Source organism: Oncorhynchus kisutch, linkage group LG27 (genome assembly GCF_002021735.2).
Source record: "Oncorhynchus kisutch isolate 150728-3 linkage group LG27, Okis_V2, whole genome shotgun sequence".
NCBI lineage: Eukaryota > Metazoa > Chordata > Actinopteri > Salmoniformes > Salmonidae > Oncorhynchus > Oncorhynchus kisutch.
The window spans coordinates 19,204,224-19,231,120 of record NC_034200.2 but is presented as its reverse complement, the minus strand read 5'-3'; the positions used below and the strand labels follow the sequence as shown (position 1 = coordinate 19,231,120).

General features: G+C 43.1%; 1 protein-coding gene across 3 annotated transcripts in view; it reads left to right on the top strand.

Moving 5' to 3' along the window:
• Nucleotides 1-3,682: 3,682 nt before the first annotated feature.
• Nucleotides 3,683-26,897, top strand: part of LOC109871732 (rho GTPase-activating protein 21) — an 86,160-nt gene continuing 62,945 nt past the window's right edge. For 2 of the 3 annotated variants that reach the window (XM_020462713.2, XM_020462715.2), the window contains exons 1-2: nt 3,683-3,901; nt 4,692-4,917. In XM_020462713.2, the coding sequence (XP_020318302.1) occupies nt 4,849-4,917 (69 nt within the window). In that variant the 5' untranslated portion in view covers nt 3,683-3,901; nt 4,692-4,848. Of the gene's footprint in view, nt 3,902-3,937; nt 4,533-4,691; nt 4,918-26,897 lie in introns of those variants that run through there. The other variant, XM_020462714.2, reaches the window with a different exon arrangement.

Sequence of the window (26,897 nt, the reverse complement as noted above, 5' to 3'; positions counted from 1 at the left end):
ATATGCACATTTTCCCACCGGTGGGAAACAAATTTTACAGACACAAAAAAATCCCACCATGTCGAACGAACAAATGATCTGTCGGCATTTATAAAATCTACCGAAACTGACGGTTTATTAACCACGTTTCCATCCACAGTTTTTATTCATTAAAAAAATCAAGATGTGATGGAAACAGGAAGTTTCGGTACACAATTTTATAAATGCAGACAGATAATGTGTTTGTTCGACATGGTGGGATTCTTTTGTGTCAGTAGAATTTATTTAGCAAGAAATGGCCTTTATGGGCAAATATTTATATAATAACCATCATATGGAAGTTTAACTGGAGTCACATTAAGATATGGTGTGTGGTTCTTCTACGATGACTCCGGAAACCATGCAGTTTATTAGTCTACATATGGAATAAGTTATAATATACTTCACAGGGTGGTGAAAGTGCACTGTGATCTTGATGCTTGTTTCCAAAAAATATTGAGGGTTCTTATTCTGGTGACATGACGCTTGACTGCCATTTGACAAATAAAAATATTCTCACTCTTATCCATAATAATCGGATAATGCAGACTAGTTTACCCACACAGCCTACCCACACTGGATCTGCGAGCTGTTGGCTAGAGAGCACGTGCCAAGACCAGAGTAGGCACATTTGCTATTTGACGCAACAGTTTTTGTGGCAAAACTATCGGTAGCGTTGATTTTTATTTGGAACACGTAAGTGAAAAAGTACATTGTGTGCACTACATCATCACACACGGACTTTTATCTCTATTTGGTGGAAACACACCACTGGTGGGAAAATTCACATATTTTCTTTATTCAGATTTGTTAATATTTGCATTAAAATCTGTAGCCAATTTGATGGTAACCTAGCTAGTGGAATAACAAAAACACCACCTCTTGCGGCTTTATAAGGAGTCATATGATTGGTCGAATTTTAAATCAGAAGTTGCTACGATGATTGTGATTGGCCGGGAGCCGTGAACGCTTTTGTCCAGAACCCATTATGGTGTTTTAGGTGTCAAGCTTATGGTCATGTGGCAGCAGTGTGTAGGAGGGCGATTCCTAGATATGAGAAGTGTGCAGGAGGACATCAGACAAAGGAATTTGTAGTATTGGTGGAAAAAGTTGTGTGTGTAAACTGTAGGGGTACCCATGGTGCCGGAGATTAGAGGTGTCCTGTCAGAGAAAGGCGGGTTGACGTTGCCAGGATCAGAGTAGTGCAGAAGGTGCCATATGCTGAGGCAGTGAAGAGAGTGGTAGCGGTAGGTGGGTCCAGGGTGAGGGATCCTAAGAAGATCCTTGTGAGTAGGCCGAGGTGAACAGAGAGTGAAAGGAATAACGTGCTTCAGTAAGGTTGTTTTTTTGCGTTCATGGCCATGGTTGTTAATTGTACCGCAGGAATGGAACATAAATCACAGAGGATAGATGTTGTGGTGGCAGCTGCAGAGTACTTGGGTGCAGTGGCAGATTTAGGTGTAGGCAACATGGGAAGCCGCCCATGGCGGCATCTTGCAGGGGGTGGCACGGGCGCCCGCATAAAAAAAATCGGAATGGTGACACCAATCATCAGGTTTGCAGACGACAACAGTAGTGGGCTTGATCACCATCAACGACAAGACAGCCTACAGGGAGGAGGAGAGGGCACTCGGAGTGAGGTGTCAGGAAAACACCCTCTCACTCAACGTCAACACAACGAATTAGATGATTGTGGACTTCAGGAAACAGCAGAGGGAGCCCCCCCCTATCCACATTGAAGGGACAGCAGTGGAGATAGTGGAAAGTTTTAAGTGCTGGGCGTACACATCAGACAAACTGAAATGGTCCACCCACATAGACAGTGTGGTGAAGAAGGCGCAACAGCGCCTCTTCAACCTCAGGAGGCTGAAGATATTACAGATGCACAATCAAGAGCATCCTGTCAGGCTGTATTACCGCCTGGTACGGAAACTGCGCTCTCAACCGTAAGGCTCTCCAGAGGGTGCTGCGGTCTGCACAACACATCACCGGGGGCAAACTACCTGCCCTCCATGACACCTACAGCACCCGATATCACAGGAAGGCCAAAAAGATCATCAAGGACAACAATCACCCGAGCCACTGCCTGTTCACCCCGCTATCATCCAGAAGGCGAGGTCAGTACAGGTGTATCAAAGCTGTGACCGAGAGATTGAGAAACAGTTTCTATCTCAAGGCCATAAGACTGCTAAACAGCAATCACTAACTCAGCGAGGCTGCTGCCCACATTGAGTCCCAATCACTGGACACTTTAATAAATGGATCACTAGTCACTTTAAACAATGCCACTTTAAATAATGCCACTTTGATAATGTTTACATATCTTACATTACTCATATCACATGTATGTACTGTATTTTATACCATCTACTGCACATTGCCTATGCCGCTGGGCCGTCGCTCATTCATATACTTATATGTACATATTCTCATTCACACCTTTAGATTTGTGTGTATTAGGTAGTTGTTGGGGAATTGTTAGATTACTTGTTAGATATTACGGCACTGTAGGAACTTGAAGCACAGCATTTCACTACACTCACATTAACATCTGTTAACCATGTGTATGTGACCAATACAATTTGATTTGCGCGATCGGTTCTCTATCGCTCATTTGCACGTCACGTCAATGATATCATGTCACTGTGTGGGACTGTGGGTCAATTAACCTTGTCGGAGTGGGCACCCTGATTTTAGTTTGTGAGCTAGGCAGGATACTCTCTGGGAAGGACTCCCACTCAGAAGTATGAGATGTAGAGGGGGGCGGAGGTAGGTTGACCTCAGGTCTCCCCACTGGAAGCCCGAGGTAGGGGGAGCGGGGGAATCGATCAAATAGCGCACCTCTAACTTTGCACAGTACTAATGCAATTAGTCAAATCAGTCACACTATGTAATGCTACCAAATACACCACAATTAATTCATAATACTGTGAATATATAGTTTCACAGGCATATCGTTGCATTTTTTTCTGGTTTGTGCAAAATCATGAATATATAGTTTCACAGACATATCTTTGCATTTTTTTCTGGTTTGTGCAAAATCGTTAATAACAATATAAAACCATTCCGCACACCACCAAGGTGAATTGGTTTAGTCTTGACTCTTGGTTGACAGTGTTGGGGGATGGGTAATGTATTGATGCTCGAGTGCCAAATCAACACAAATGTATTTCTATTTGTCTTTGTTACTTATTTTAGATATTTATTAGTTACTTTTGTAAATATTTTATATGTATATAGTTTTAAATGTTATGATTATGTATTTGTGTTGTTCCAAATGTCTGAATAATATTTTATTTGTTTTGTGCTCCCAGGGAGCCATACAAGCTAGAACCGCCACTGCTTGGGTGTACGAGATTTTACTGCAGAATAGTTACAAGATGTTTTGAATTATAGTGTCCCATCCTCCCAGTCTGCTGGCCTGGAGTAGGATCAGATGGGGCAAAAGTAGCGGAATAGTGGTGAGGTTTTAATGGGTGCAGGGTTAGTTGGTAGGGCAATACATCAATAAAATCCATGTATTTTACAGTGTGATGAAGCCATACTACAGAATAATAGGCTGATACACAGCCAATACAGTAGTAGGCGACATGCCCCTATGACATTTGTTTGCGGACTGTCATAATACCAAAGAAGAAGCCTTGCCGGGAGTGGCGCTGGCGAAAAGAGGATGGTCTTTGGCATTCTGGAAGGCTTGAACAAAATTCCAACTTCCAGCAGCCGCGTGTCTCCCTGGAGTTCGTATGGGATACATCTGTGACTGTATTTCGTTAGGATATGGAAATATGACTGAAACTGACACGGGGCCATAATTTTATTTGAGTAATTTCTATGGGAAATAAATACGTTTTAACACAGTCCGTAACGTCGCTTTTCAAAACAGGTAGGTTTACTTTAGCCCATTAAATAGCATGCTAACGTTAGCTGGCTACCTACGAACGTTAGCTAACTTGGTCACATTGCACGGATATTGTTTTTAATGCCAACTACAAACTTCTGAAGAATAGCCAGCTAGCTAAACAGGTTCCAGGCGTTTGTTTTGTAGTGTTAGATGTAGCTACCTAACTACACTTCTGAAAACTCTTGCTGTATCGTGTCATCTGTAATTTTAACGTCCTCCCACCCCACAACGAAGTTGTTTGTTGTTGAGGAAAACGTTGGCTTCTTTGTATTGATCGGATCCAACTTCATTTAACGGAGTTTAGCCAGGGCAGGAAAATAATCGGCGACCACCGTAACGGCATGCCTGTGTGTTCTCCACTGGACCTGTTTTACTTTATCTGAAAAGAAAATAACATAACTTATAGTACGGTGACCAGTGAAAGACGTCTCCGTTAGCTCTCTCGTTCCGAACACAAGAAAAACAGGGTGGCAAGTTTTGCCTCACGAGTTAGTTACCAACGTTAGTCCGCGAGCGAGTCGCATCGATCTGCTTTGCCTACTTGTTGCTTGGCTTGCTGGTAATAAGCTAGCTGATCATTCATACGGTAGTTTTGGTAAATATTATTAGAAAGGTAATAGCAAGCAATTTTTTTGCACTAACCTTAGTTATAATTTTCAAATTTAAACTATGCTTATCAATGTTAGCTAACATTGGAATATAAATTGTGTTGTGTATTTCAATATAGCAGTCACTAATGCAATTCGTTCAAATAAACTTGTTTCACATTCAGCTCAACAATTTGGACCAGATACGGGAACATGGATTACGGTGTGAACTGGAGAGACGAACCCTAACGTTACTTGGAGGACTCGACTGCTGTCTATTTGCTGGGATCTATAGCTTTCGATGTGTGCACTAAAGGATTGTCACCTCTTGTGTGGAGTGAAATGATGGCGTCACGTTGGAAAGGTCCATTCGATGAAGAGGAGAGACTGACCAGACCCTCTTTGTGCAAGGTACATAAGCCCCACTCAAATTCATGCCCAAAATTCCAACATTTTACCACCTTAAAGGTTGTTTTTGGGTGACACAAAGTTCTTCTCATGGAAATTGGGGTCCCGGAGATAATCAATTAGATGTAGGTTAAGCTACAGGTAACTGCCAAAATAAAGGAAACACTTGAGTAAATTATGGGGATACAAAGTATGTTGAAAGCAGATGTTCCTGAGTTAATTAAGCAATTATCATCCCATCATGCTTAGGGTCATGAATAAAAATGCCCAGTTGCCCATTATTTTGGCTACCATGGCTAGAAGAAAAGATGCCAGCTTCAAAATATGCTCCCTTACAAATATTCCACTAACTTAGATTTTGACACAATAGGAGTAGGCCTAACCTAAGCTTAGTTCTCAACCCAGTTAAGGGCAGCCTGTTCCATCAACCTCAGCTCACTTAAGCCTAGTGTATGTCCATTTTTATTTTTTTATTTAAAAGAAAAATCACCTTTATTTAACCAGGTAGGCTAGTTGAGAACAAGTTCTCATTTGCAACTGTGACCTGGCCAAGATAAAGCGTAGCGATTCGACACATACAACAACACAGAGTTACACATGGAATAAACAAAACATACAGTCAATAATACAGTAGAACAAAAAAAACAAAAAGTCTATATACAGTGAGTGCAAATGAGGTAAGTTAAGGAAATAAATAGGCCATGGTGGTGAAGTAATTACAAAATAGCAATTAAACACTGGAATGGTAGATTGGCAGAAGATGAATGTGCAGGTAGAGATACTGGGGTGCAAAGCAAAATAAATAAATACCAGTATGGGAATGAGGTAGGTAGATAGATGGGCTGTTTACAGATGGGCTATGTACAGGTGCAGTGATCTGTAAGCTGCTCTGACAGCTGGTGCTTAAAGCTAGTGAGGGAGATGTGAGTCTCCAGCTTCAGAGTTTTTTGCAATTCGTTCCAGTCATGGGCCGCAGAGAACTGGAAGGAAAGACGACCAAAGCAGGAATTGGCTTTGGGGGTGACCAGTGAGATATATCTGCTGGAGCGTGTGCTACGAGTGGGTGCTGCTATGGTGACCAGTGAGCTGAGATAAGGCGGGTCTTTACCTAGCAGAAACTTGTAGATAACCTGTAGCCAGTGGATTTGGCGACGAGTATGAAGCGAGGGCCAACCAACGAGAGCGTACAGGTCGCAATGGTGGGTAGTGTATGGGGCTTTGGTGACAAAACGGATGGCACTGTGATAGACTGCATCCAGTTTGTTGAGTAGAGTGTTGGAGGCTATTTTATAGATCACATCACCGAAGTCGAGGATCGGTTTGGATGGTCAGTTTTACGAGGGTATGTTTGGCAGCATGAGTGAAGGATGCTTTGTTGCGATATAGGAAGCCGATTCTAGATTTAATTTTGGATTGGAGATGCTTAATGTGAGTCTGGAAGGAGAGTTTACAGTCTAACCAGACACCCAGGTATTTGTAGTTGTCCACGTATTCTAAGTCAGAGACGTCCAGAGTAGTGATGCTGGACGGGCGGGCAGGTGCGGGCAGTGATCGATTGAATAGCATGCATTTAGTTTTATTTGTGTTTAAGAGCAGTTGGAGGCCATGGAAGGAGAGTTGTATGGCATTGAAGCGCGTCTGGAGGTTAGTTAACACAGTGTCCAAGGAGGGGCCAGAAGTATACAGAATGGTGTTGTCTGCGTAGAGGTGGATCAGAGAATCACCAGCAGCAAGAGAAACATCATTGATGAATACAGAAAAGAGAGTCGGCCCGAGAATTGAACCCTGTGGCACACCTATAGAGACTGTCAGAGGACCGGACAACAGTCCCTCCGATTTGACACACTGAACTCTATCAGAGAAGTAGTTGGTAAACCAAGCGAGGCAATCATTTGAGAAACCAAGGCTGTCGAGTCTGCCAATAAGAATGTTGTGATTGACAGTCGAAAGCCTTGGCCAGGTCGATGAATACGGCTGCACAGTAATGTCTCTTATCGATGGCGGTTATGATGTCGTTTAGAACCTTGAGCGTGGCTGAGGTGCACCCATGACCAGCTCTGAAACCAAATTGCATAGCAGAGAAGGTATGGTGGGATTCGAAATGGTCAGTAATCTGTTTGTTAACTTGGCTTTCGAAGACCTTAGAAAGACAGGGTAGGATAGATATAGGTCTGAAGCAGTTTGGGTCTAGAGTGTCACCCCCTTTGAAGAGGGGGATGACCGTGGCAGCTTTCCAATCTTTGGGAATCTCAGACGATACGAAAGAGAGGTTGAACAGGCTAGTAATAGGGGTTGCAACAATTTCGGCAGATATTTTTAGAAAGAGAGGGTCCAGATTGTTTAGCCCGGCAGATTTGTAGGGGTCCAGATTTTGCAGCTCTTTCAGAACATCAGCTATCTGGATTTGGGTAAACCTAGTAAAACCCATTTTATCATGAGTCATTTTGACCAATCACTGATATTGGAGTGTTTAACTGCTTTGTCGCTAGAGCAGATGAAACATACTATAGTGATGCATCCAGTGTAGTTATTATCCACAGTTAGTGTGCCACTAGTGAATGGATTGTTTTTCTCTGAGGAGCCCTAGCCTATAAAGGCTCTATTAGACAGACCCCCCTCTCCACTCCTGTGATCTGTACCTCATTAAAGCCCAGGACTTAACTTGTTTAGCAGCCATTTACAGAGCATTATATGGCTCTGATGGATATCGGAAATTGGATAGAGGACTCTGCTTTCTTCCTGTAGGCTTTGGGTTGTCTGTTATGCTCAGTCTCTGGTAAATTATAGAGGTGGGTTAGGGTTAGCTTAGGCTATTTTATCCAGTTTCATTTCTCCATTACACTGTGTAAAGGCTGGACACTGTAAAATGTGTAGTTTAACACTGTGTAGTGTTCTGCTTTCTTGTCGATTTAAACAAAAGTTCTGTTTTCCTTTTGATGGCACTCCTAATAGGGAAGTAATGATTCACCACGTCAGTCCCGGTTCAAATGTTTAAGATATGAGTTCATCGGTCTGGAGGATTCCAAACAGATCCAAATGTAGCATGCATTTGTCAGAAAATCGGTACAAAAGTTATGAATCACTGGTTTACTATTTTTGTTGTTGTTGATCAAATTACTTTCCACCCTCCCGAAAATACCTTTAATCTTTTGTGACAACTGCATCCTCCTTGTCTAACTAAGCATGTAATTAGGTTAACAGTCATTGATCTACAAGTAATTTTACATACCAAACAACCCCAGACAATATCAGTAGCCTAGTAAAAATGCTGGCTGTGCACAGCTTCGTGCGCTGACCAATGAGAAGTAGGCCTGTTCCTGATCTGACTCATCTATGCATCACCTTCAGCATTCAAATTTTAAAAAGTTAGTAAAAAAGTAAAGCAAACTAACTGATAGTGGGTTGGTAGATGCCCAATTTCCTTTATGGCTCAGCTCAGGTGCCTACATACACAAGACATACTGTATACATAATTTACACATACACACACATAGAGAAGTCAGCTCAGACAGATCCAGCTCAGAGAGGCCCAGCTCAAAGCGCCTCAGCAGCAGATTTAAATTTAAGATCGGTGTCCGGTTGAGCTAACTTGCGCTAATGTGATTAGCATGATGTTGTAAGTAACAAGAACATTTCCCAGGACATAGATATGTATTTTTATGGGCAGAAAGTTTAAATTCTTGTTAATCTAACTGCACTGTCCAATTTACAGTAGCTATTAGTGAAAAATACCATGCTATTGTTTGAGGAGAGTGCACAGCAACAAAAACGTTTATCATGGCATCTGGTTTGATACATTCACCTCTGAAGGTAAATAATGTACTTATATTCAGTAATCATAGTTTTGTTTGATAAAATACATTTTTACATTCAAATGTAGGAACTGGGTTCGACAGTTTGAACCCCTGCTGTGTCAGCCCCCCCATCTAGATGTGTGAAGGTTAGTGTATTTTCTGTAGGGAAGCTAATTATCCATAATTCACATATAATTTTTGTATCTTCTCTATAGTTATGTACTTAAATGTATCAATTTACCAATTTGGCACATTTGCGCAGACTTGATACAACATTGTGAACAGTAATGCAATGGTTCATTGGATCAGTCTAAAACTGAACATACACTGCACACAAATCTAAATTGCACCTAGACTATGTGATATAATGGCCTGTATCTTGCATTTCAAAGATGGGGAAAAAAATTATACATTAAAACGCATGTTTTTTTCTTTGTATTATCTTTTACCAGATCTAATGTGTTATATTCATCTACATTCATTTCACAGTTCCACAAACTTCAAAGTGTTTCCTTTCAAATGTTATCAAAAATATGCATACACTTGATTCAGTTCCTGAGCTACAGGCAGTTAGATTTGGGTATGTCATTTTAGGCGGAAATTGAAAAAAGTGTCATCAGCCAACTTTCCTTATTAAGAGGTTAAAATGGAAAATTAATGTGTATGCGACAAATGTTAGCATATCAAATCTTATAGATTCTTTATTCTAATCAACTGAATCGCACCGAATCGTTTCAAACTAAAACGTATCGTTCCTGTATCGCATCGGAGCCCTTGTATCTAGATACGCATCGAATCGTCGTGAAAGGGACAGATGCACATCGTTAACGCCTAATAAAACTAGTCAATCAGATTGTAATGTTTCAATGAACTGAATGAGTTCATTGATGGTCACTGGAAAATTTTATATTTTTCAATTAAACTCCCATCACATTACAAAGCCAGATGGCCAGCGTAGGGCTGGGCGATATATTTAGAATGAATTAGTTGTTAATGTGGTCACGATACCAACATTTTTACTAAAGATACAGTACTAGGCCAAGTATTACGATACTGAGTTGTTAAAAAAATCAGTGGCCTAGCGTCCTGTTCGCCCCGCACGCATGTTCCCCATTTCGAATTGTTCGAAACCTGTCACTGAAATTCACAATTCTACTCAATACAACATATTGAATTTAACTTCACACTGTTCAGTGTATAATAGAATACAGAATAGACTGGCTGATTTGCTCATATTTGCAAAGACCTACCTGTGTTTTGGCCTGAGGAATGGGAGTAAGGAATATACATGTCATTGTGTCAGTAAGGAGAAAACACTCCATGAAACCTTTACTCATCAGTTAACACAGACACACACACGGTCTCCCTCTCCCTCGTAAACACACACACCCCACTCTCTCTCCCACAAACTTACACACACACACACTGCTCCCAACTTTTAAAACGTTAGACACCAAACAGAATTTAAGGAGCACCAGAATGAAATAGATTTTTTAAATTAGTTAAGAACTATATGAATCCTACCTTTGATGCACATCTCATGAGTAGTAGACCCGTTTCCTTTCTTCCTGTGCCAATCAAATTTGCCTAAACCTACTATCAAGTTACCAGGTTGTTAGCTAGCTAGGAAACATGACTGAACAACGATAGCAACCTGAGATTAGTTTGAAACGGCCAGCAACATGGTTTGTGAAATTATATGAAATGCGTGCGACTCCCCATAGAAAGAAAAAAGGCATCTGGTAATATGGGTGATTAAAAAACTAAAAAAAACTTTAAAAAAAACCCGTTTAGGCTAGAGACAGTTTTCTTTGCTGTAAAACTGCAAGTATGCCTGTTGTGAAGCGGTGCTCCTTTTCCCCTCTGACACTGAAGCTGCATGATGGTGAACTTGCAAAGTATACTCTGAATGGACTGTGCTCTTGGCTATAACAGGTGATTAAATGATATAATGTATCAACATTGCTTGCTCTGCGTGCTGCTCCATTGTTAATAGTGTACATTTGTTACAACAGAAGACTCATTAGGGTCTGCATCACAGCTAAAGTATAAAACTGACACAGGAATAGATGCGCATGAAGAGTGGGATGAAGAGAAGCAGGTGAGAGCTGTTAGGGGATGTGGCTGACTGATTACAGCTGCCACACGTGACATACGCATGAAAGTGAAGTGTATATTACTGGACCTGCGCATACAAGGGACTAGTGGCTCTTGCTTCAATTCAACTGCATTTATAAACAAAACTGACTTGATAACCTGCTGGTGCCTGTTATAAAATGTTTATTTAGATCAGTAGGGCTGAAAAGAGGTAGTAGTATCATGTGAAACGGTACAACTGTATTCTAAAATGTTGGTATAATAAGTGTCATGACGTTTTGGTACCATGATATTACTGTGGTAACGGTGTACCGTGCAACATATGCTCGCTTTGAGGCAAGCAACACTGAAGCATAAATGAGAGCACCAGCTGTTCCAGACGACTATGTGATCACGCTCTCCATAGCCGATGTGAGAAAGACCTTTTAAACAGGTAAACATTCATAAGGCTGCGGGGCCCGACGGATTACCAGGACGTGTACTCGGAGCATTCGTGGACCAACTGGCAAGTGTCTGCACTGACATTTTCAACCTCTCACTGTCTGAGTCTGTAATACCAACAAGTTACAAGCAGACCACCAAAGGCCCTGTGCCCAAGAAAGCGAAGGTAACCTAGTGGTTTGAGCGTTTCGCTTACTGGATCGAATCCCCAAGTTGACAAGGTAAATATCTCTCGTTCTGCCCCTGAGCAAGGCAGTTAACACACTGTTCCCCGGGTGCCGAAGACGTGGATGTCGATTAAGGCAGCCCCCCGAACCTCTGATTCAGAGGGGTTGGGTTAAATGAGGCATTTAGTTGTACGATTCAGGCGGCATTCAGTTGTAGGACCTTTCCACTTTCCCCTAAATGACTACCGCCCCGTAGCGCTCACGTTGGTAGCCATTAAGTGCTTTGAAAGGCTGGTCTTGGCTCACATCAACACCATCATCCCAGAAACCCTAGACCCACTCCAATTCGCATAACGCCCCAACAGATCCACAGATGACACAATCTCAATCACACTCCACACTGACCTTTCCAACCTGGCCAAAAGGAAAACCTATGCGAGAATGCTGTTCATTGACTACAGCTCAGCGTTCAACACCATAGTGCCCACAAAGCTCATCACTAATTGAAGGACCCTGGGACAAACACCTCCCTCTGTAACTGGATCCTGGACTTCCTGATGGGCTGCCCCCGGGTGGTAAAGGTAGGCAACAACACATCTGCCACGCTTATCCTCAACACTGCGGCCCCTCAGGGGTGTGCGCTTGGTCCCCTCCTGTACTCCCTGTTCACCCACGACTGTGTGGCTAAGCATGACTCCAACACCACCATTAAGTTTGCTGATGACACAAGTGGTTGGCCTGATCACTGACAACGATGAGACCGACTATAGGGAGGAGGTCGGAGTCCTGGCAGTGTGGTGCCAGGACAACAACCTCTCCCTCAACATGATCAAGACAAAGGAGCTGATCGTGGACTACAGGAAAGGGAGGGCCAAACAGGCCCCCATTCTCATTGATGGGGCTGTAGTGGAGCGGGTCAAGAGTTTCAAGTTCCTTGGTGTCCACATCACCAACAAACTATCATGATCCAAACACACAGACAGTTATGAAGAGGGCACGACAACACCTTTTTCCCCCCAGGAGACTGAAAATATTTGGCATGGGTCCCCAGATCCTCAAAAAGTTCTACAGCGGCACCATCAAGAGCATCCTAACCTGGTATGGCAACTGCTCAGCATCCGACCGCAAGGCATGACAGTGTACGGCCCAGTACATCACTGGGGCCAAGCTTCCTGCCATCCAGGACCTAAACTCAGCAAAAGATTCAACAACTGAGACAAACTGAACAAGTTCCACAGACATGTGACTTACAGAAATTGAATAATATGTTCCTGAACAAAGGGGGGAGGTCAAAATCAAAATAACCGTCAGTATCTGGTGTGGCCCTAGCTGCATTAAGTACTGCAGTGCATCTCCTCATGGACTGCACCAGATTTGCCAGTTCTTGCTGTGAGATGTTACCCCACTCTTCCACCAAGGCACCTGCAAGTTCCTGGACATTTCTGGGGGGAATAGCCCAAGCCCTTACCCTCCGATCCAACAGGTCCCAGACGTGCTCAATTGGATTTAGATCCGGGCTCTTTGCTGGCCATGGCAGAACACTAACATTCAAGTCTTGCAGGAAATCATGCACAGAATGAGCAGTATGGCTGGTGGCATTGTCATGCTGGAGGGTCATATCAGGATGAGCCTGCAGGAAGGGTACCACATGAGGGAGGAGGATGTTTTCCCTATAACGCATATTGTTGAGATTGCCTGCATTGACAACAAGCTCAGTCCGATGATGCTGTGCAACACCGCGCATGACGGACACTCCCCCTCCAAATCGATCCCGCTTCAGAGTACAGGCCTCTGTGTAATGCTCATTTCTTCGATGATAAATGCAAGTCAGACCATCACTCCTGGTGAGACAAAACCGTGACTCTGCAGTAAAGAGCACTTTTTGCCAGTCCTGTCTGGTCCAGCGACGGTGTGTTTGTGCCTATTGGCGACGTTGTTGCCGGTGACGTCTGGTGAGGATCTGCCTTACAACAGCCTTACAAGCCCTCAGTCCAGCCTCTCTCAGCCTATTGCGGTTAGTCTGAGCACTGATGGAGGGATTGTGCGTTCCTGGTGTAACTCGGGCAGTTGTTGTTACCATCCTGTACCTGTCCCGCAGGTATGATGTTCGGATGTACTGGTTCTGTGCAGGTTTTACACGTGGTCTACCACTGCGTCCGTCCGTCTTGTCTCCCTATAGCGCTGTCTTAGCGGTCTCACAGTACGGACATTGCAATTTATTGCCCTGGCCACATCTGCAGTCCTCATGCCTCCTTGCAGCATGCCTAAGGCACGTTCACGCAGATGAGCAGGGACCCTGGGCATCTTTCTTTTGGTGTTTTTCAGAGTCAGTAGTAAGGCCTCTTTAGTGTCTTAAGTTTTCATAACTTTGACCTTAATTGCCTACCATCTGTAAGATGTTAGTGTCTTAACGACCGTTCCACAGGTGCATGTTCATTAATTGTTTATGGTTCATTGAACAAGCATGGGAAACGGTGTTTAAACCCTTTACAATGAAGCTCTGTGAAGTTATTTGGATTTTTATGAATTATCTTTGAAAGACCGGATCCTGAAAAGGTGACGTTTCTTTTTTTAATGAGTTTATATACTAGGCAGTGTCAGAGGAAGTCCCAAAAAATTGTTAGACTCCAGTCTCGCTCCAAAAGGCTCCTTAACAGCTTCTACCCCCAAGCCCTACGACTGCTGAACAATGAATCATATTGTATTTTTAATTTTTTAATTATTTAACCTTTTATTAACTAGGCAAGTCAGTTAAGAACAAATTCTTATTTTACAATGACGGCATATCCCGGCCAAACCCTAACTCGGACAATGCTGGGCCAATTGTGCGCCGCCCTATGGGACTCCCAATCGCGTCCGGATCGAACCAGGGTCTGTAGTGACGTCTCTAGCACTGAGGTGCAGTGCCTTTAGACTGGTCCCGAGTGGCGCAATGTAAATAGCCACCTGGACTATTTACATTGATCTCCCCGCTTTGTTTTAAACAACAGTGAGTAGCAGCAGTGTTATCTATGCATAGTGACTCTACCCCTCCCTACAAGTATAAATTACCTCGACTAACCTGAACCCCTGCACTTTGACTCGGTACCGGTGCCCCCTGTATATAGCCTTGTTATTTTGTTACTTTTTTATTTTATTTGAACTCTAATTAGATTAATTTGAATGCATGTTTTAGCGCAATGTAAACCTCAAGCATTTCAAACATTTTTTTGCTGTTTTTGAGTCTTGAGTCTTTTTGGTTACGCCTCCTTGGCTCCTGTGCTGTGTGCACAGTGCACCTTCCGATTCGCACACAGACACCAAGCCCCTGCCACTCACTTTTAGATTGGAGAACTTAACCTTTTTTGTAACAATACTCTATGTCTCAACTTCCAAAATGTAGAACAGAGCATACCCTACTAAGACAAGAGTATCAAGGAGCATGACTGTGGAAAATGTTTACTGTTTCTGTCACATGGCATTACGGTACCACGAGCAGCATTTTAGCCACAGACATATGTGCTAGCTCTCTAGTCTGTCTTCTATAAATGGGAAATGAGCATAAAAATACAATTATTTAATGAATTGGCAACTCGTTCTCATTCTGAGAAATAAGCATCTTATCCAGGCAGGCCACTTGATTTCAACATCTCAACAGGCTATGTTCAAACAGAGACGGACAGAAGAGTTCCACTGTTCTACCTCATTAGTGAATAGATCCAAGTTGGCTAGACTTTAAATGTAACGATTAGCTGGCTACTCACTAGCAGGCGGGCTAGTGCTCGAGAGATTGTGTTAATGTTTTATAATGCCTGCTGTCAGAATTTGGTCATTATTAGTGGATGTCAATTATGCATGTTTCTGGTTACATTTGTAACAAAGGGCATTTTCAGCAACTTGAACGGAATATCAGTGATTGCAATAAACAGGTTAAACTATTTTGATAAAATAATTAAATTATTGGTGTTGTCTTGTGGTTGTGGAACACTTATATATTTAGCTTAGGTATCATTTTACAAGCCCTGAATTCATTTGATTATTCCTGACTGTTTGAAATTCAGTGTTGACCTTTTTAATTGTGAAACAAAGCTTATATAGAGAAAATAAATTCCGATGCATACTGTGAATCGGCCATTAGTTTGAAGAAAAAAACAAACAGAGACGTGGTTTTTAGCCCATATCGCCCAGCCCTAGGGCAGTGTAATGTCTTGAGCGTGATGAGTTTGGGTGTTTACGTACATACTGTTCTACTGTATGTTTTGCACATTTATAAAAAATAAACAGCAATACTTTATTTACATAATTATTCAGACCCTTTGCTATCAGACTCAAAATTGAGCTCAGGTGCATCCTGTTTCCATTTATCATCCTTGAGATGTTTTGACAACTTGATTGGAGTCCACCTGTGGTAAATTAAATTGATTGGACATGATTTGGAAAGGTACACCTGCCTATATAAGATCCCACAGTTGACCGTGCAAAAGCCAAGCCATGAGGTCAAAGGAATTGTCCGAAGAGCTCCGAGACAGGATTGTGTTGAGGCACAGATCTGGGGAAGGGTACCAAAACATTTCTGCAGCATTGAAGGTTCCCAAGAACACAGTGGCCTCCATCATTCTTAAATGGAAGAAGTTTGGAACCACCAAGGCTCTTCCTAAATCTGTCCGCCCGGCCAAACTGAGCAATCGGGGGTGAAAGGCCTTGGTCAGAGAGGTAACCAAGAACCCGATGGTCACTGACAGAACTCCAAAGTTCCTCTGTGGAGAGGGTAGAACCTTCTAGAAGGACAACAATCTCTGCAGCACTCCACAATCAGGCCTTTATGGTATAGTGGCCAGACGGAAGCCCCTCAGTAAAAAGCACATGACAGCCCACTTGGACCTAAAGACTCTTTGACCATGAGAAACAAGATTCTCTGGTCTGATGAAACCAAGATTGAACTCTTTGCCCTGGCACCATCCTTACCGTGAAGCATGCTGGTGGCAGCATCATGCTGTGGGGATGTTTTTCAGCTGCAAAGACTGGGAGACTAGTCAGGGTTGAGGCCAAGATGAACGGAGCAAAGTACAGAGAGATTTTTGATATCCTGCTCCAGAGCACTCAGGACTTAAGACTGGGGTGAAGGTTAACCTTTCAACAGGACAACGACCGTAAGTACAGAGCCAAGACAATGCTGGAGTGGCTTCGGGACAAGTCTCAGAATGTCCTTGAGTATCCTGAACATGAACCCAATCGAACATCTCTGGAGAGACATGAAAATAGCTGTGCAGCAACGCTCCCCATCCAACCTGACAGCTTGAGAGGATCTACAGGTGTGCCAAGCTTGTAGTGTCATACCCAAGAAGACTCAATGCTGTAATCGCTTCCAAATGTGTTTCAACAAAGTACTGAAAAAAGGGTCTGACTACTTATGTAGATGTGATATTTCAGTTTTTTTATTTGAATAAATTAGCAAAAAAAAAAAAATTTAGAATAAGGCTGTAGCGTAACAAAATGTGGAAAAAGTCAAGGGGTCTGAATACTTTCTGAAGGCACTTTATAGTCTGTGCCGGCCAACCTTCAGCCAGGGAGTGGAAGCATGAGTGACGCTCCCAGAATATCTGAAGGGGCTGCACAGCCACAGATACTACCTTAATTACCTTAATTAATGTCCGATACTGCCCTAATCAAATCACAGGATGGAAAAGTTTCACATTTTTGTCAAATGCCCTGCTACCAAAATATTACAGGGCCTGTAAAATGGTATTACTTATTTGGCTACATAACGTATAAGGTACAGTGGCTTGCAAAAGTATTCACCCCCCCTTGGCATTATTTATATTTTGTTGCCTAGGAATTAAATTAAATAATTCTTTCAATTCGGACCAGTTTCCCAGTCCCTGCCGATGGAGAAACATAACCACAGCATGATGCTGCTACCATGTTTCACTGTGGGGATGGTGTTCTCGGAGTGATGAGAGGTGTTGGGTTTACGCCAAACATAGCGTTTTCCTTGATAGCCAAAAAGCTCAATTCCTTCTTCCATATGTTTGGGGAGTATCCCTCATGCCTCTTGGCGAACACCAAACGTGTTTGCGTATTTTTTTCTTTAAGCAATGGCTTTTTTTCTGGGCACTCTTCCGTAAAGCCCAGCTCTGTGGAGTGTATTTCTTAAAGTGGTCCTATGGACAGATCCTCCAATCTCCGCTGTGGAGCTTTGCAGCTCCTTCAGGGTTGTCTTTTGTCTCTTTGTTGCCTCTCTGAAGAATGCCGTCCTTCCCTGGTACGTGAGTTTTGGCGGGCGGCCCTCTCTTGGCAGGTTTGTTGTTGTGCCATATTCTTTCCATTTTTGAATAATGGATTTAATGGTGCTCTGTGGGATGTTCAAAGTTGTAGATTTTTTTTTTTAATCGCCCACCCCTGATCTGTACTTCTCCACAACTTTGTCCCTGACCTGTTTGGAGAGCTCCTTGGTCGTCATGGTGCCGCTTGCTTGGTGGTGCCCCTTGCTTAGTGGTGTTGCAAACAATGGGGCCTTTCAGAACAGGTGTATATATCATGAGTTCATGTGACGTATCATGTGACACTTAGATTGCACACAGGTGTACTTTATTTAACTTATTATGCGACTTCTTATTTAGGGGCTTCATAGCAAAGGTGGTGAATACATATGCACGCACCACTTCTGTTTTTTTTTATTTAGTTATTTTTTCCCATTTCACTTCACCAATTTGGACTATTTTGTGTATGTCCATTACATGAAATCCAGATCAATTTAAATTACAGGTTGTAATGCAACAAAATAGGAAAAATGCCAAGGGGAATGAATACTTTTGCTAGGCACTGTAAGTGGGTAACTCCATGATACTTAAGCATTACAAGATAAAACATCCTAGGCACACGCACACAGGAGGCCCTCTGCTCTGCTTCATTATCTGAGGCCTACACAGTGAAGTGCTCCATTTACTCTGGATGTGGTGTCAGATTTGTCAGCCCACAGAGAGCTTAACTTTTTCCTGGTTAAGAGGATAGTGTTTGATGTATTTAGGCCTGATGTCATGTGGTCTGTGCAGTGTGTGTCATGGCTGGATGAGCCTGTAAATATAGAGGCCATGCGTCTGTGTTTTTGCGTACTTGTGAAAGACTAACGAGTGAAATGTCTTTATCCCTCCTTTGTTTGAAGAAAATACTAGCTGTTTGAAAATGGAGGCCCTGGAGGTGTTTTCCAGGCTTAGCTTAGTGTCGAGGTGCGTGTGTGTGTGACTGGGACGGAAGGGCTGTAGCTTCTGAACCTCACAAATGACCATACACATGTGTAAACACTCTAAAGCATGCTAGCTAATATGCCAATACAAGTAAAGCATTGTTCGATAACTAAGCCAGATAATGTTTTAAAGCACATTCCAAGTCATGTTTAGTTATGCTATGTAACCGAAGAGCCATTTTTTTCCCTCCCAAATATGCTTTGGCAGCTCATATTCAGTAAGTGGGCACCATAGTACCGGCTGGGATTCCACTGAGGTCATAAGCCCTGAGGCTGTTATGAAGCTGATGTATGACTTCTGATGCTCTGCTCTCCATTCCACAGTCTGATATGAAATGAACAAGAGCTTTGAGTTCAGTGCTTCACACACTCCACGCTGCCACACCCAATGCAAATACTAAACACTGGCATTCTGGTAGTGATTCATAGACTGATGTGTGTGTGATCATTTATCCAGAATGGATTTGTGTTGTAATTTGTAGTGTTGTAATGTGTGAAACATGAAGTTAGTGTTTTTGCTGAACTGGTAGTAACTAGGGTTGCATTGATATGACATTTCTGTCTGATACCAATATCTGATCATTTCTTTGCCAAAAAATCCGATAAGATATATCTTCTTTTTTTTTTGCTTAAGCATTTTAGTACTTTTAAATACTTGAAACACACACTGAACAAAAAGTTATTTTGTTGGCATTTACGTATGTCCCCATTACCAGTAAAACATCATCAAAACTTACTTACTTGGTATGCTGTTTCATTGTTCATTTGTTCAGTTTCATTCTCAACCAGGATTTCATCATTCATGTCAAGAAGTGACGTTTCAGCTCTGTCTTTCCTTGGCGTCTCTTCCTCTGTGCGCACTGTCACTGTGTCCAGCTGTGTCTAACATTTCACGTAAACCCTGTGTCTTGTCTGCATCGAAGTAGCGGTCCTTGTACCTAGCAATGAGCATGGTGGCGACTAGTGTTGCAAAGTGTCGGACATTTTCAGTGGGAAGTTAAGCCCGGGAATCACAGTCTGCCGATATGGACAGCCCCATCGAGAGGGTCCTCCTGGTAGATGTATTTTGGGAGAGTGTGGTAAGCAGCCTAAGACTCCTGAAACCTATAGCAGTAGCCATTGCATGGATTGAGGGAGACAATGCCATCCTGTCTGATGTTCAGACTCTGCTTGCAGATGTAAGAGAAGAAATCCGTACTGCCCTGCCCACTTCACTGTTGCTCCAAGCAGAGGAAACTGCAGTTCTGAAATACATCAAAAAGCGTGGTGAAGACTTCTGCCTGAAGCCCATACACGCCACAGCGTACATGTTGGACCCCAAGTATGCTGGCAAGAGCATCCTGTCTGGTGCAGAGATCAACAAGGCACTACCGTGTCTCACCACCGTGACATGGATGAGGGCAAGGTTCTTGGCAGTCTGGTGAAGTCCACTTCCAAGCAAGGGCTTTGGGATGGAGATGCAATATTTCCCCTGTTGCCTCATCATCCTCCAAATCCCACCAACATCAGTCACCTCAGAGCGCAACTGATCCTTGTTTGGGAACACGCACACCAAAACACGCAACAGGCTGACCGATACAAGGGTTGAAAAATTGGTGACCATCTGAGCAAATTTGACGCTTTTTGAGCCTGACAACGAGCCATCCTCAGCAAGGTTGGAAAGTGACCGCAAAGATGAGGCCTCAGAGTCTGATGTTCAAGAGGTGAACATTGAGGATGTCCAGGGACAAGACATGGAATCCTGAGAGGAAGACATCCAAAGCTTTAGTTTCTAGACTATCATTTTACAGATGTATGTTGAAAACGTTTTTGGGAGATGCGATGGATCATTGGGGATCATTCAATATTCCCTTTTGTTGTTCAGTGAAATCATCCCATGTGAAGAGTCAACTAATTTAAAGTTAAATTCCTAACTAAATTATTTTTTTAAATTTCTATTGGAAGGATTTAATCATTTGAAATTGTCAACATATGATAAGGTAAAAAGTTTTTCTTTCTCCATATGATATGGTAAATATATCAAATGCAAAAAACATCTACATTTAAATGGTATTAATATTAATTTGCATAAATTCTCATTAATTCCCACAAAGTTTCCACCTCCTGAATATTCCCCAAAATGTGCAACCCTAGTGGCGACACAGTAAAGAGGCTCAGAGAGAATGCCTCCGAATCGCTTTTTCGCAGTACTTTTCCAAGTTAACCCCACGGTCTGTGTCAGCAGTTTTGTTGAGCAGGTGTTTCAATGCCATGACAGATGGTATCACATCTGCTGCAGACGCAGTTTGATGAGCTGATTTCTCGAGTCAGTTGTTTGAATGGAGGTAGGTGTGTGTTCATGTTCTCGAATGCCATTCGAAATGACAGCAGCGATATGAGAACCAGCACGTTTTTGAGCATGCGTTACGGCTTTCCTCAGTACGACATCCTCATTGACCCACTGTGCTGTCAGACTCTGTATGCTCATGGGGCTGACATCGCTGGTCCAAATGTCAGTCGTGAAGCTAATAGCAGTGACGCCCATAGCAAGTAGCTCATGGATGTGAGTTTCAACAATACTGTGTAACTCCGGTAGGGCACCATCTGAAAAATAGTGTGTACTTGGTAGTGTGCATCGGGGCTTGAGGTGCTCGACCAGTCGTGAAAGCCAACGTCATCCACGACAGAATGGTTGATTGTCAAGGGCAATGAATTCCATTATCTTGGTGTTAGTGGATTTCGCCTTTTGAGTTGTCTTGCTGAAATGTTCTTACTCTCTCAAATGGCTGCTTGACTTGTTGACTGCTCGATCCACACAGCAGACATTGTGGGCTAGTTTAGGAATGCTGTGTTGCACGTGTAGCGCAACATTTTACGTGGCGTCATTACGTCAGCATTACATTATATAGGTATGCACGTCAGCTTTGACATCGGCTTTGCACATCGGCGTTAAACTAGACATCCCGATGCTGGCATTTTTAGCTAATATCATCCTATTCCGATATGTTCATCGATATATTGTGTATCCCTAGTAGTAACTCACGTGTTCTCCTTTGTCTCAATAACCAGAGGCAATAGAGGCATCACCTCCTTATTGATCCTCCCCATTAGGTTTGCATTGCAACCATATTGCTAACCCCAGTTATAAGTATCAGTGTTTAACTGGAGAGACCGTGCCCCTGCTTCGTTGTCTAGCTTCAGCTTTTTGGCTCAGCTCAGAGGAAGGAGGGCGTGTGCCGGTCGGGCGGTCAGGGAATGTTTGGCTGGAATTTATTGGCCGGGTCTGTCATCACAGCATTAACTATGTGAGGGGCAATGATAGCCCTGCAAGGCATGTGTCTATCTGGACTAAGGAGGGCCAACAACCCCCAGCAACATCAGAGGTCTGGATATTGCTGGAATGAGATTCACTGCTAAATTAGATCTGGTGAACTGGGGTTGGCATGCCCCAAGGGGTGAGGCATTTGAAGCCTGCCCTTTCAGGACTATTTTCATTTATTAGGTTTTAATTTTTCAAAAAAGAGCTCTGTATAAATTTAGAGAAGATGGCTGTTACTGAATAGCCTACATATAGTTAGTAACAGGTAGGGGCAGATCAGCATAGCTAGGCTTAACTTCTAGCAGAACCCACATACTGCATAGCCTAATTATTCTCAAACATTCTATGGATTTGAAGTGGAATGTATAGGAATGAATGTAGGACAAACGCACCTCCACATGTACACACAAACAAGGAAGTAGTGCTGGAGCTGTGGAACAACAGTCAGAGCTGGCGCAGACACAGTCAGAAACCTGTTTGGCCAGTTAGTTCCCACCAAACCAAACTCACTCAGGTGTCACGCAGTTGCACCTGAAGCTCTATTTAGACAGCAGCCCTTCTGCCTTTGGCTCATTCCGCCATGATAAGGTTGAGCCCCTGATGTTCCTCTGTTCTGTTGAACTTCTGTTTTGTTGACCACAAAAAAGCTGGGTAAATCCATTTTTAATTCAATCTCTTCTTGACCACATTAGGCTTGGGAGGTATCCCGGAATATTTGGAAATGGCCACGGGATGTTTTTTCAATGTTTTTTTTCAATACTGTAAATAGAATGAACTGTTTATTTTAAAGTTTTCATAAATATTTGTAGCAACTTTAAGTAAACACCTACAGTCAAGTTGAGCAATGCTTGGGCAATGCTTTAGGAGATAAAGAAGATTGTTCTTCATGTCTCCTGTCACATAATTTTTCATTATGAAGCTTACCCGTAGTCCCCAGTCACGTGGTGTTTGTTTACAAGCGAGAGACCGGAGCCTAGAGTCACTCACAGTTTTGCAGCAAGCACGCGACTGCTGATCTAGTTACAGTTTGGAATTCGTAAGTAAATGTTTGCCAGCTAGTTATCTTAACTATTAAGTTAACTGTCTAACATGTGCTAAATCCTCTGCAGTTGTGCATTTGCTTGTCTAATTTAGAAGCTAGTTAGCTATCTACCTAAGTGATAAGCTTCTTTCAAAGTCCAGCTTTTCTTGGTAACAGCAGAGAATCCAATCCACATGCAGCAAACTGAGTAGCAGGCCTGGAATTTCATGATTTTAGGGGAAAGGCCGTTTGGCCTTCAAGAGGTGGCCAGTCCACCAAGGCCATCTGCTAGGGCACCAAGGCCATCTGCTAGGGCACCAAGGCCATCTGCCAGGGCACCAAGGCCATTAACCAAAATAGACAAATTGATTTGAAAACCAAATAACAGTAGCTATTCTGTTAAAAACATGTGTAATTAAATGTACATAATTTGCCTACTTGTCAAAGTGTAGATGTTAGCCTATGTGTATTGGCTACAGTCTGTTCTCTCCAGACAGATGCTGACATGAGGGAGGCACCTGAACATGTAGCCAAATTAGACTTTTAATTACATACAGTGCATTCAGAATGTATTCAGAACTTGTTTTCCCCAACATTTTGTTACTTTACAACTTTATTCTGAAATTGATATATAAAATCGTTCTCAACCTACACACAAGCATTTCGCTGCACTTGCAATAACATCTGCTAACCATGTGTATGTGACAGTAACATTTTTACAAATGTATAATTTTGAAAATAAAATCACATTTACATAAGTATTCAGACCCTTTACTCAGTACTTTGTTGAAGCACCTTTGGCAGTGAGTCTTGCAGCCTTGAGTCTTCTTGGGTATGTATTTGGGGAGATTTTCCCATTCTTCTCTGCAGGTCATCTCAAGCTCTGTCAGGTTGGATAGGGAGTGTCGCTGCACAGCTATGTCCAGGTCTCTCCAGAGATGTTCGATCAGGTTCAAGTCCGGGCTCTGGCTGGTCCACTAAATTAAATAATGAAACCTGTTCAATTTGGTTTAAATAATGCCAAAACAAAGTGTTGGAGAAGAAAGTAAGATGTGCCATGTAAAAAATGTGTGCCATGTAAAATATGTGCCATGTAAAAAAGCTAACGTTTAAGTTCCTTGCTCAGAACACGAGAGCATATGAAAGTTGGTGGTTCCTTTTAACATGAGACTTCAATATTCCAAGGTAAGAGATTTTAGGTTGTAGTTAATATAGTATTTATAGGACTATTTCTCTCTCTACCATTTGTATTTCATGTACCTTTGACTATTGGATGTTCTTATAGGCACTATAGTATTGCCAGGGTAACAGTATAGCTTCCGTCCCTCTCCTTGCCCCTACCTGGGCTCGAACCAGGAACACATCGACAACAGCCACACTCGAAGCATCGTTACCCATCGCTCCACAAAAGCTGCGGCCCTTGCAGCGCAAGGGGAATAACTACTCCAAATCTAAAAGCGAGTGACGTTTTAAACAGTATTAGTGCACACCCAGCTAACTAGCTAGCTATTTCACATTGGTTGCACCAGCCATTAGGCTGATAGGCTTGAAGTCATAAACAGCGCTGTGCTTGCGAAGAGCTGCTGGCAAAACGCACTAAAGTTCTGTTTGAATGAATGATTACGGGCCTGCTGCTGCTCAGTCAGACTGCTCTATCAAATCAGACTTAATTATAACACACAGAAATCCGAGCCTTTGGTCATTAATATGATCGAATCCGGAAACTATCATTTCGAAAACAAAACGTTTATTATTTCAGTGAAATACGGAACCATTCGGTATTTTATCTAACGGGTGGCATTCCTAAGTCTAAATATTCTTGTTACATTGCACAACCTTCAATGTATGTCATAATTACGTAAAATTCTGGCAAATTAGTTCGCAATGAGCCAGGCAGCCCAAACTGTTGCATATACCCTGACTCTGTGTGCAATGAACGTAAGAGAAATGACACCATTTCACCTGGTTAATATTGCCTGCTAAACTGGATTAGTAGTTATAACTAGTGATTATGATTGATTGTTTTTTATAAGATACATTTAATGCTAGCTAGCAATTTACCTTGGCTTCTACTGCATTTGCGTAACAGGCAGGCTACTCGTGGAGTGCAATGGTTAGAGCGTTGGACTAGTTAACTGTGCTGTTGCAAGATTGAAACCCCTGAGCTGACAAGGTGAAAATCTGTTGTTCTGCCCCTGAACAAGGCAGTTAACCCACAGTTCCTAGACAGTCATTGCAAATAAGAATGTGTTCTTAACTGACTTGCCTAGTTAAATAAAAGGTATAGAATATATATAAATATTTTTTTCATAAAAAAAAAAAGAAATCAGAAATCGGCTCCCAAAAACACGGCTATAGCCGGAATCGGTTGACCTCTAGTACGCACTACCCTCTGTAGCGCCGTACGGTCAGATGCCATACCAGGCGATGATGCAACTGGTCAGCATGCAAATGGGAATTTATCCAGGACACCAGAGTTTAACACCCCTACTCTTACGATAAGTGCAATGGGATCTTTAGTGACCACAGAGAGTCAAGACACCCGGTTAACGTCCCACTCGAAAGACGGCATCCTACACAAGGCAAAGTCCCCAACCACTGCCCAGGGGCAATTTATTTGGGGACCAGAGGAAATATTGCCTCCTACTGGGCCCTCCAACACCACTTCCAGCAGCATCTGGTCTCCCATCCTTGGACTGACCAGGTCCAACACTGCTTAGCTTCAGAGGTAAGCCAGCAGTAGGATGCAGGGTGGTATGCTGCTGGCCATTTGGCTCCAAGGAACTTGAAACTCTCGACAAGCTCCACAACAGCCCCGTCAATGTTAATGGGGGCCTGTTCGGCCCTCCTTTTTCAGCAGGCAAAGATCATCTCCTTTGTCTTGCTCACATTGAGGGAGCGGTTGTTGTCCTGGCACCACACTGCCAGGTCTCTTACCTCCCTATAGGCTGTCTCATCGTTGTCGGTGATCAGGCCTACCACTGTTGTGTTGTCAGCAAACTTAATGATGGTGTTGGAATCATGCTTGGCCATGCAGTCGTAGGTGAACAGGGAGTACAGGAGGGGACTAAGCACGCACCCTTGAGGGGCCCTGTGTTGAGGATCAGCGTGGCAGATGAGTTGTTGCCTACCCTTACCACCTGGTGCTGGCCCGTCAGGATGTCCAGGATGCAGTTGCAGGGGGAGGGGTTTAGTCCCAGGGTCCTTAGCTTAGTGATGAGCTTTGTGGGCACTATGGTGTTGAATGCTGAGCTGTAGTCAATGAACAGCATTCTCTCACAGGTTTTCCTTTTGTCCAGGTGGGAAAGGGCAGTGTGGAGTGCGATTGAGATTGTGTCATCTGTGGATTTGTTGGGGCGTTATGCGAATTGGAGTGGGTCTAGGGTTTCTGGGATGATGGTGTTGATGTGAGCCAAGACCAGCCTTTCAAAGCACTTCATGGCTACCGACGTGAGTTCTACAGGGGGCGGTAGTTATTTAGGCAGTTTACCTTCGCATTCTTGGGCACAGGGACTGTAGTGGTCTGCTTGAAACATGTAGGTATTACAAACTCGGGTCAGGGAGAGGTTGAAAATGTCAGTGAAGAGACTTGCCATTTGTTTCGCTCATGCTCTGAGTACACGCCCTGGTAATCCGTCTGTTTTAAGGTCTTGCTCACATTCTCTATGGAAAGCGTGATCACTGTCATCCCGAATAGCTGATGCTCTGATGCATGCTAAAGTGTTGCTTGCCCCGACGCAAGCATAAAAGGCATTTAGCTAGTCTGGTAGGCTCGCGTCACTAGGCGGGTCGCGGATACATTTCCCTTTGGACTCCGTAATAGTTTGCAAGCCCTGCCACATCCAATGAGCGTCAGAGCCGGTATAGTAGGATTCAATCTTTGTCCTGTTTTGACACTTTGCCTGTTTTGATGGTTCGTCTGAGGGCAAAGCGGTATTTCTTA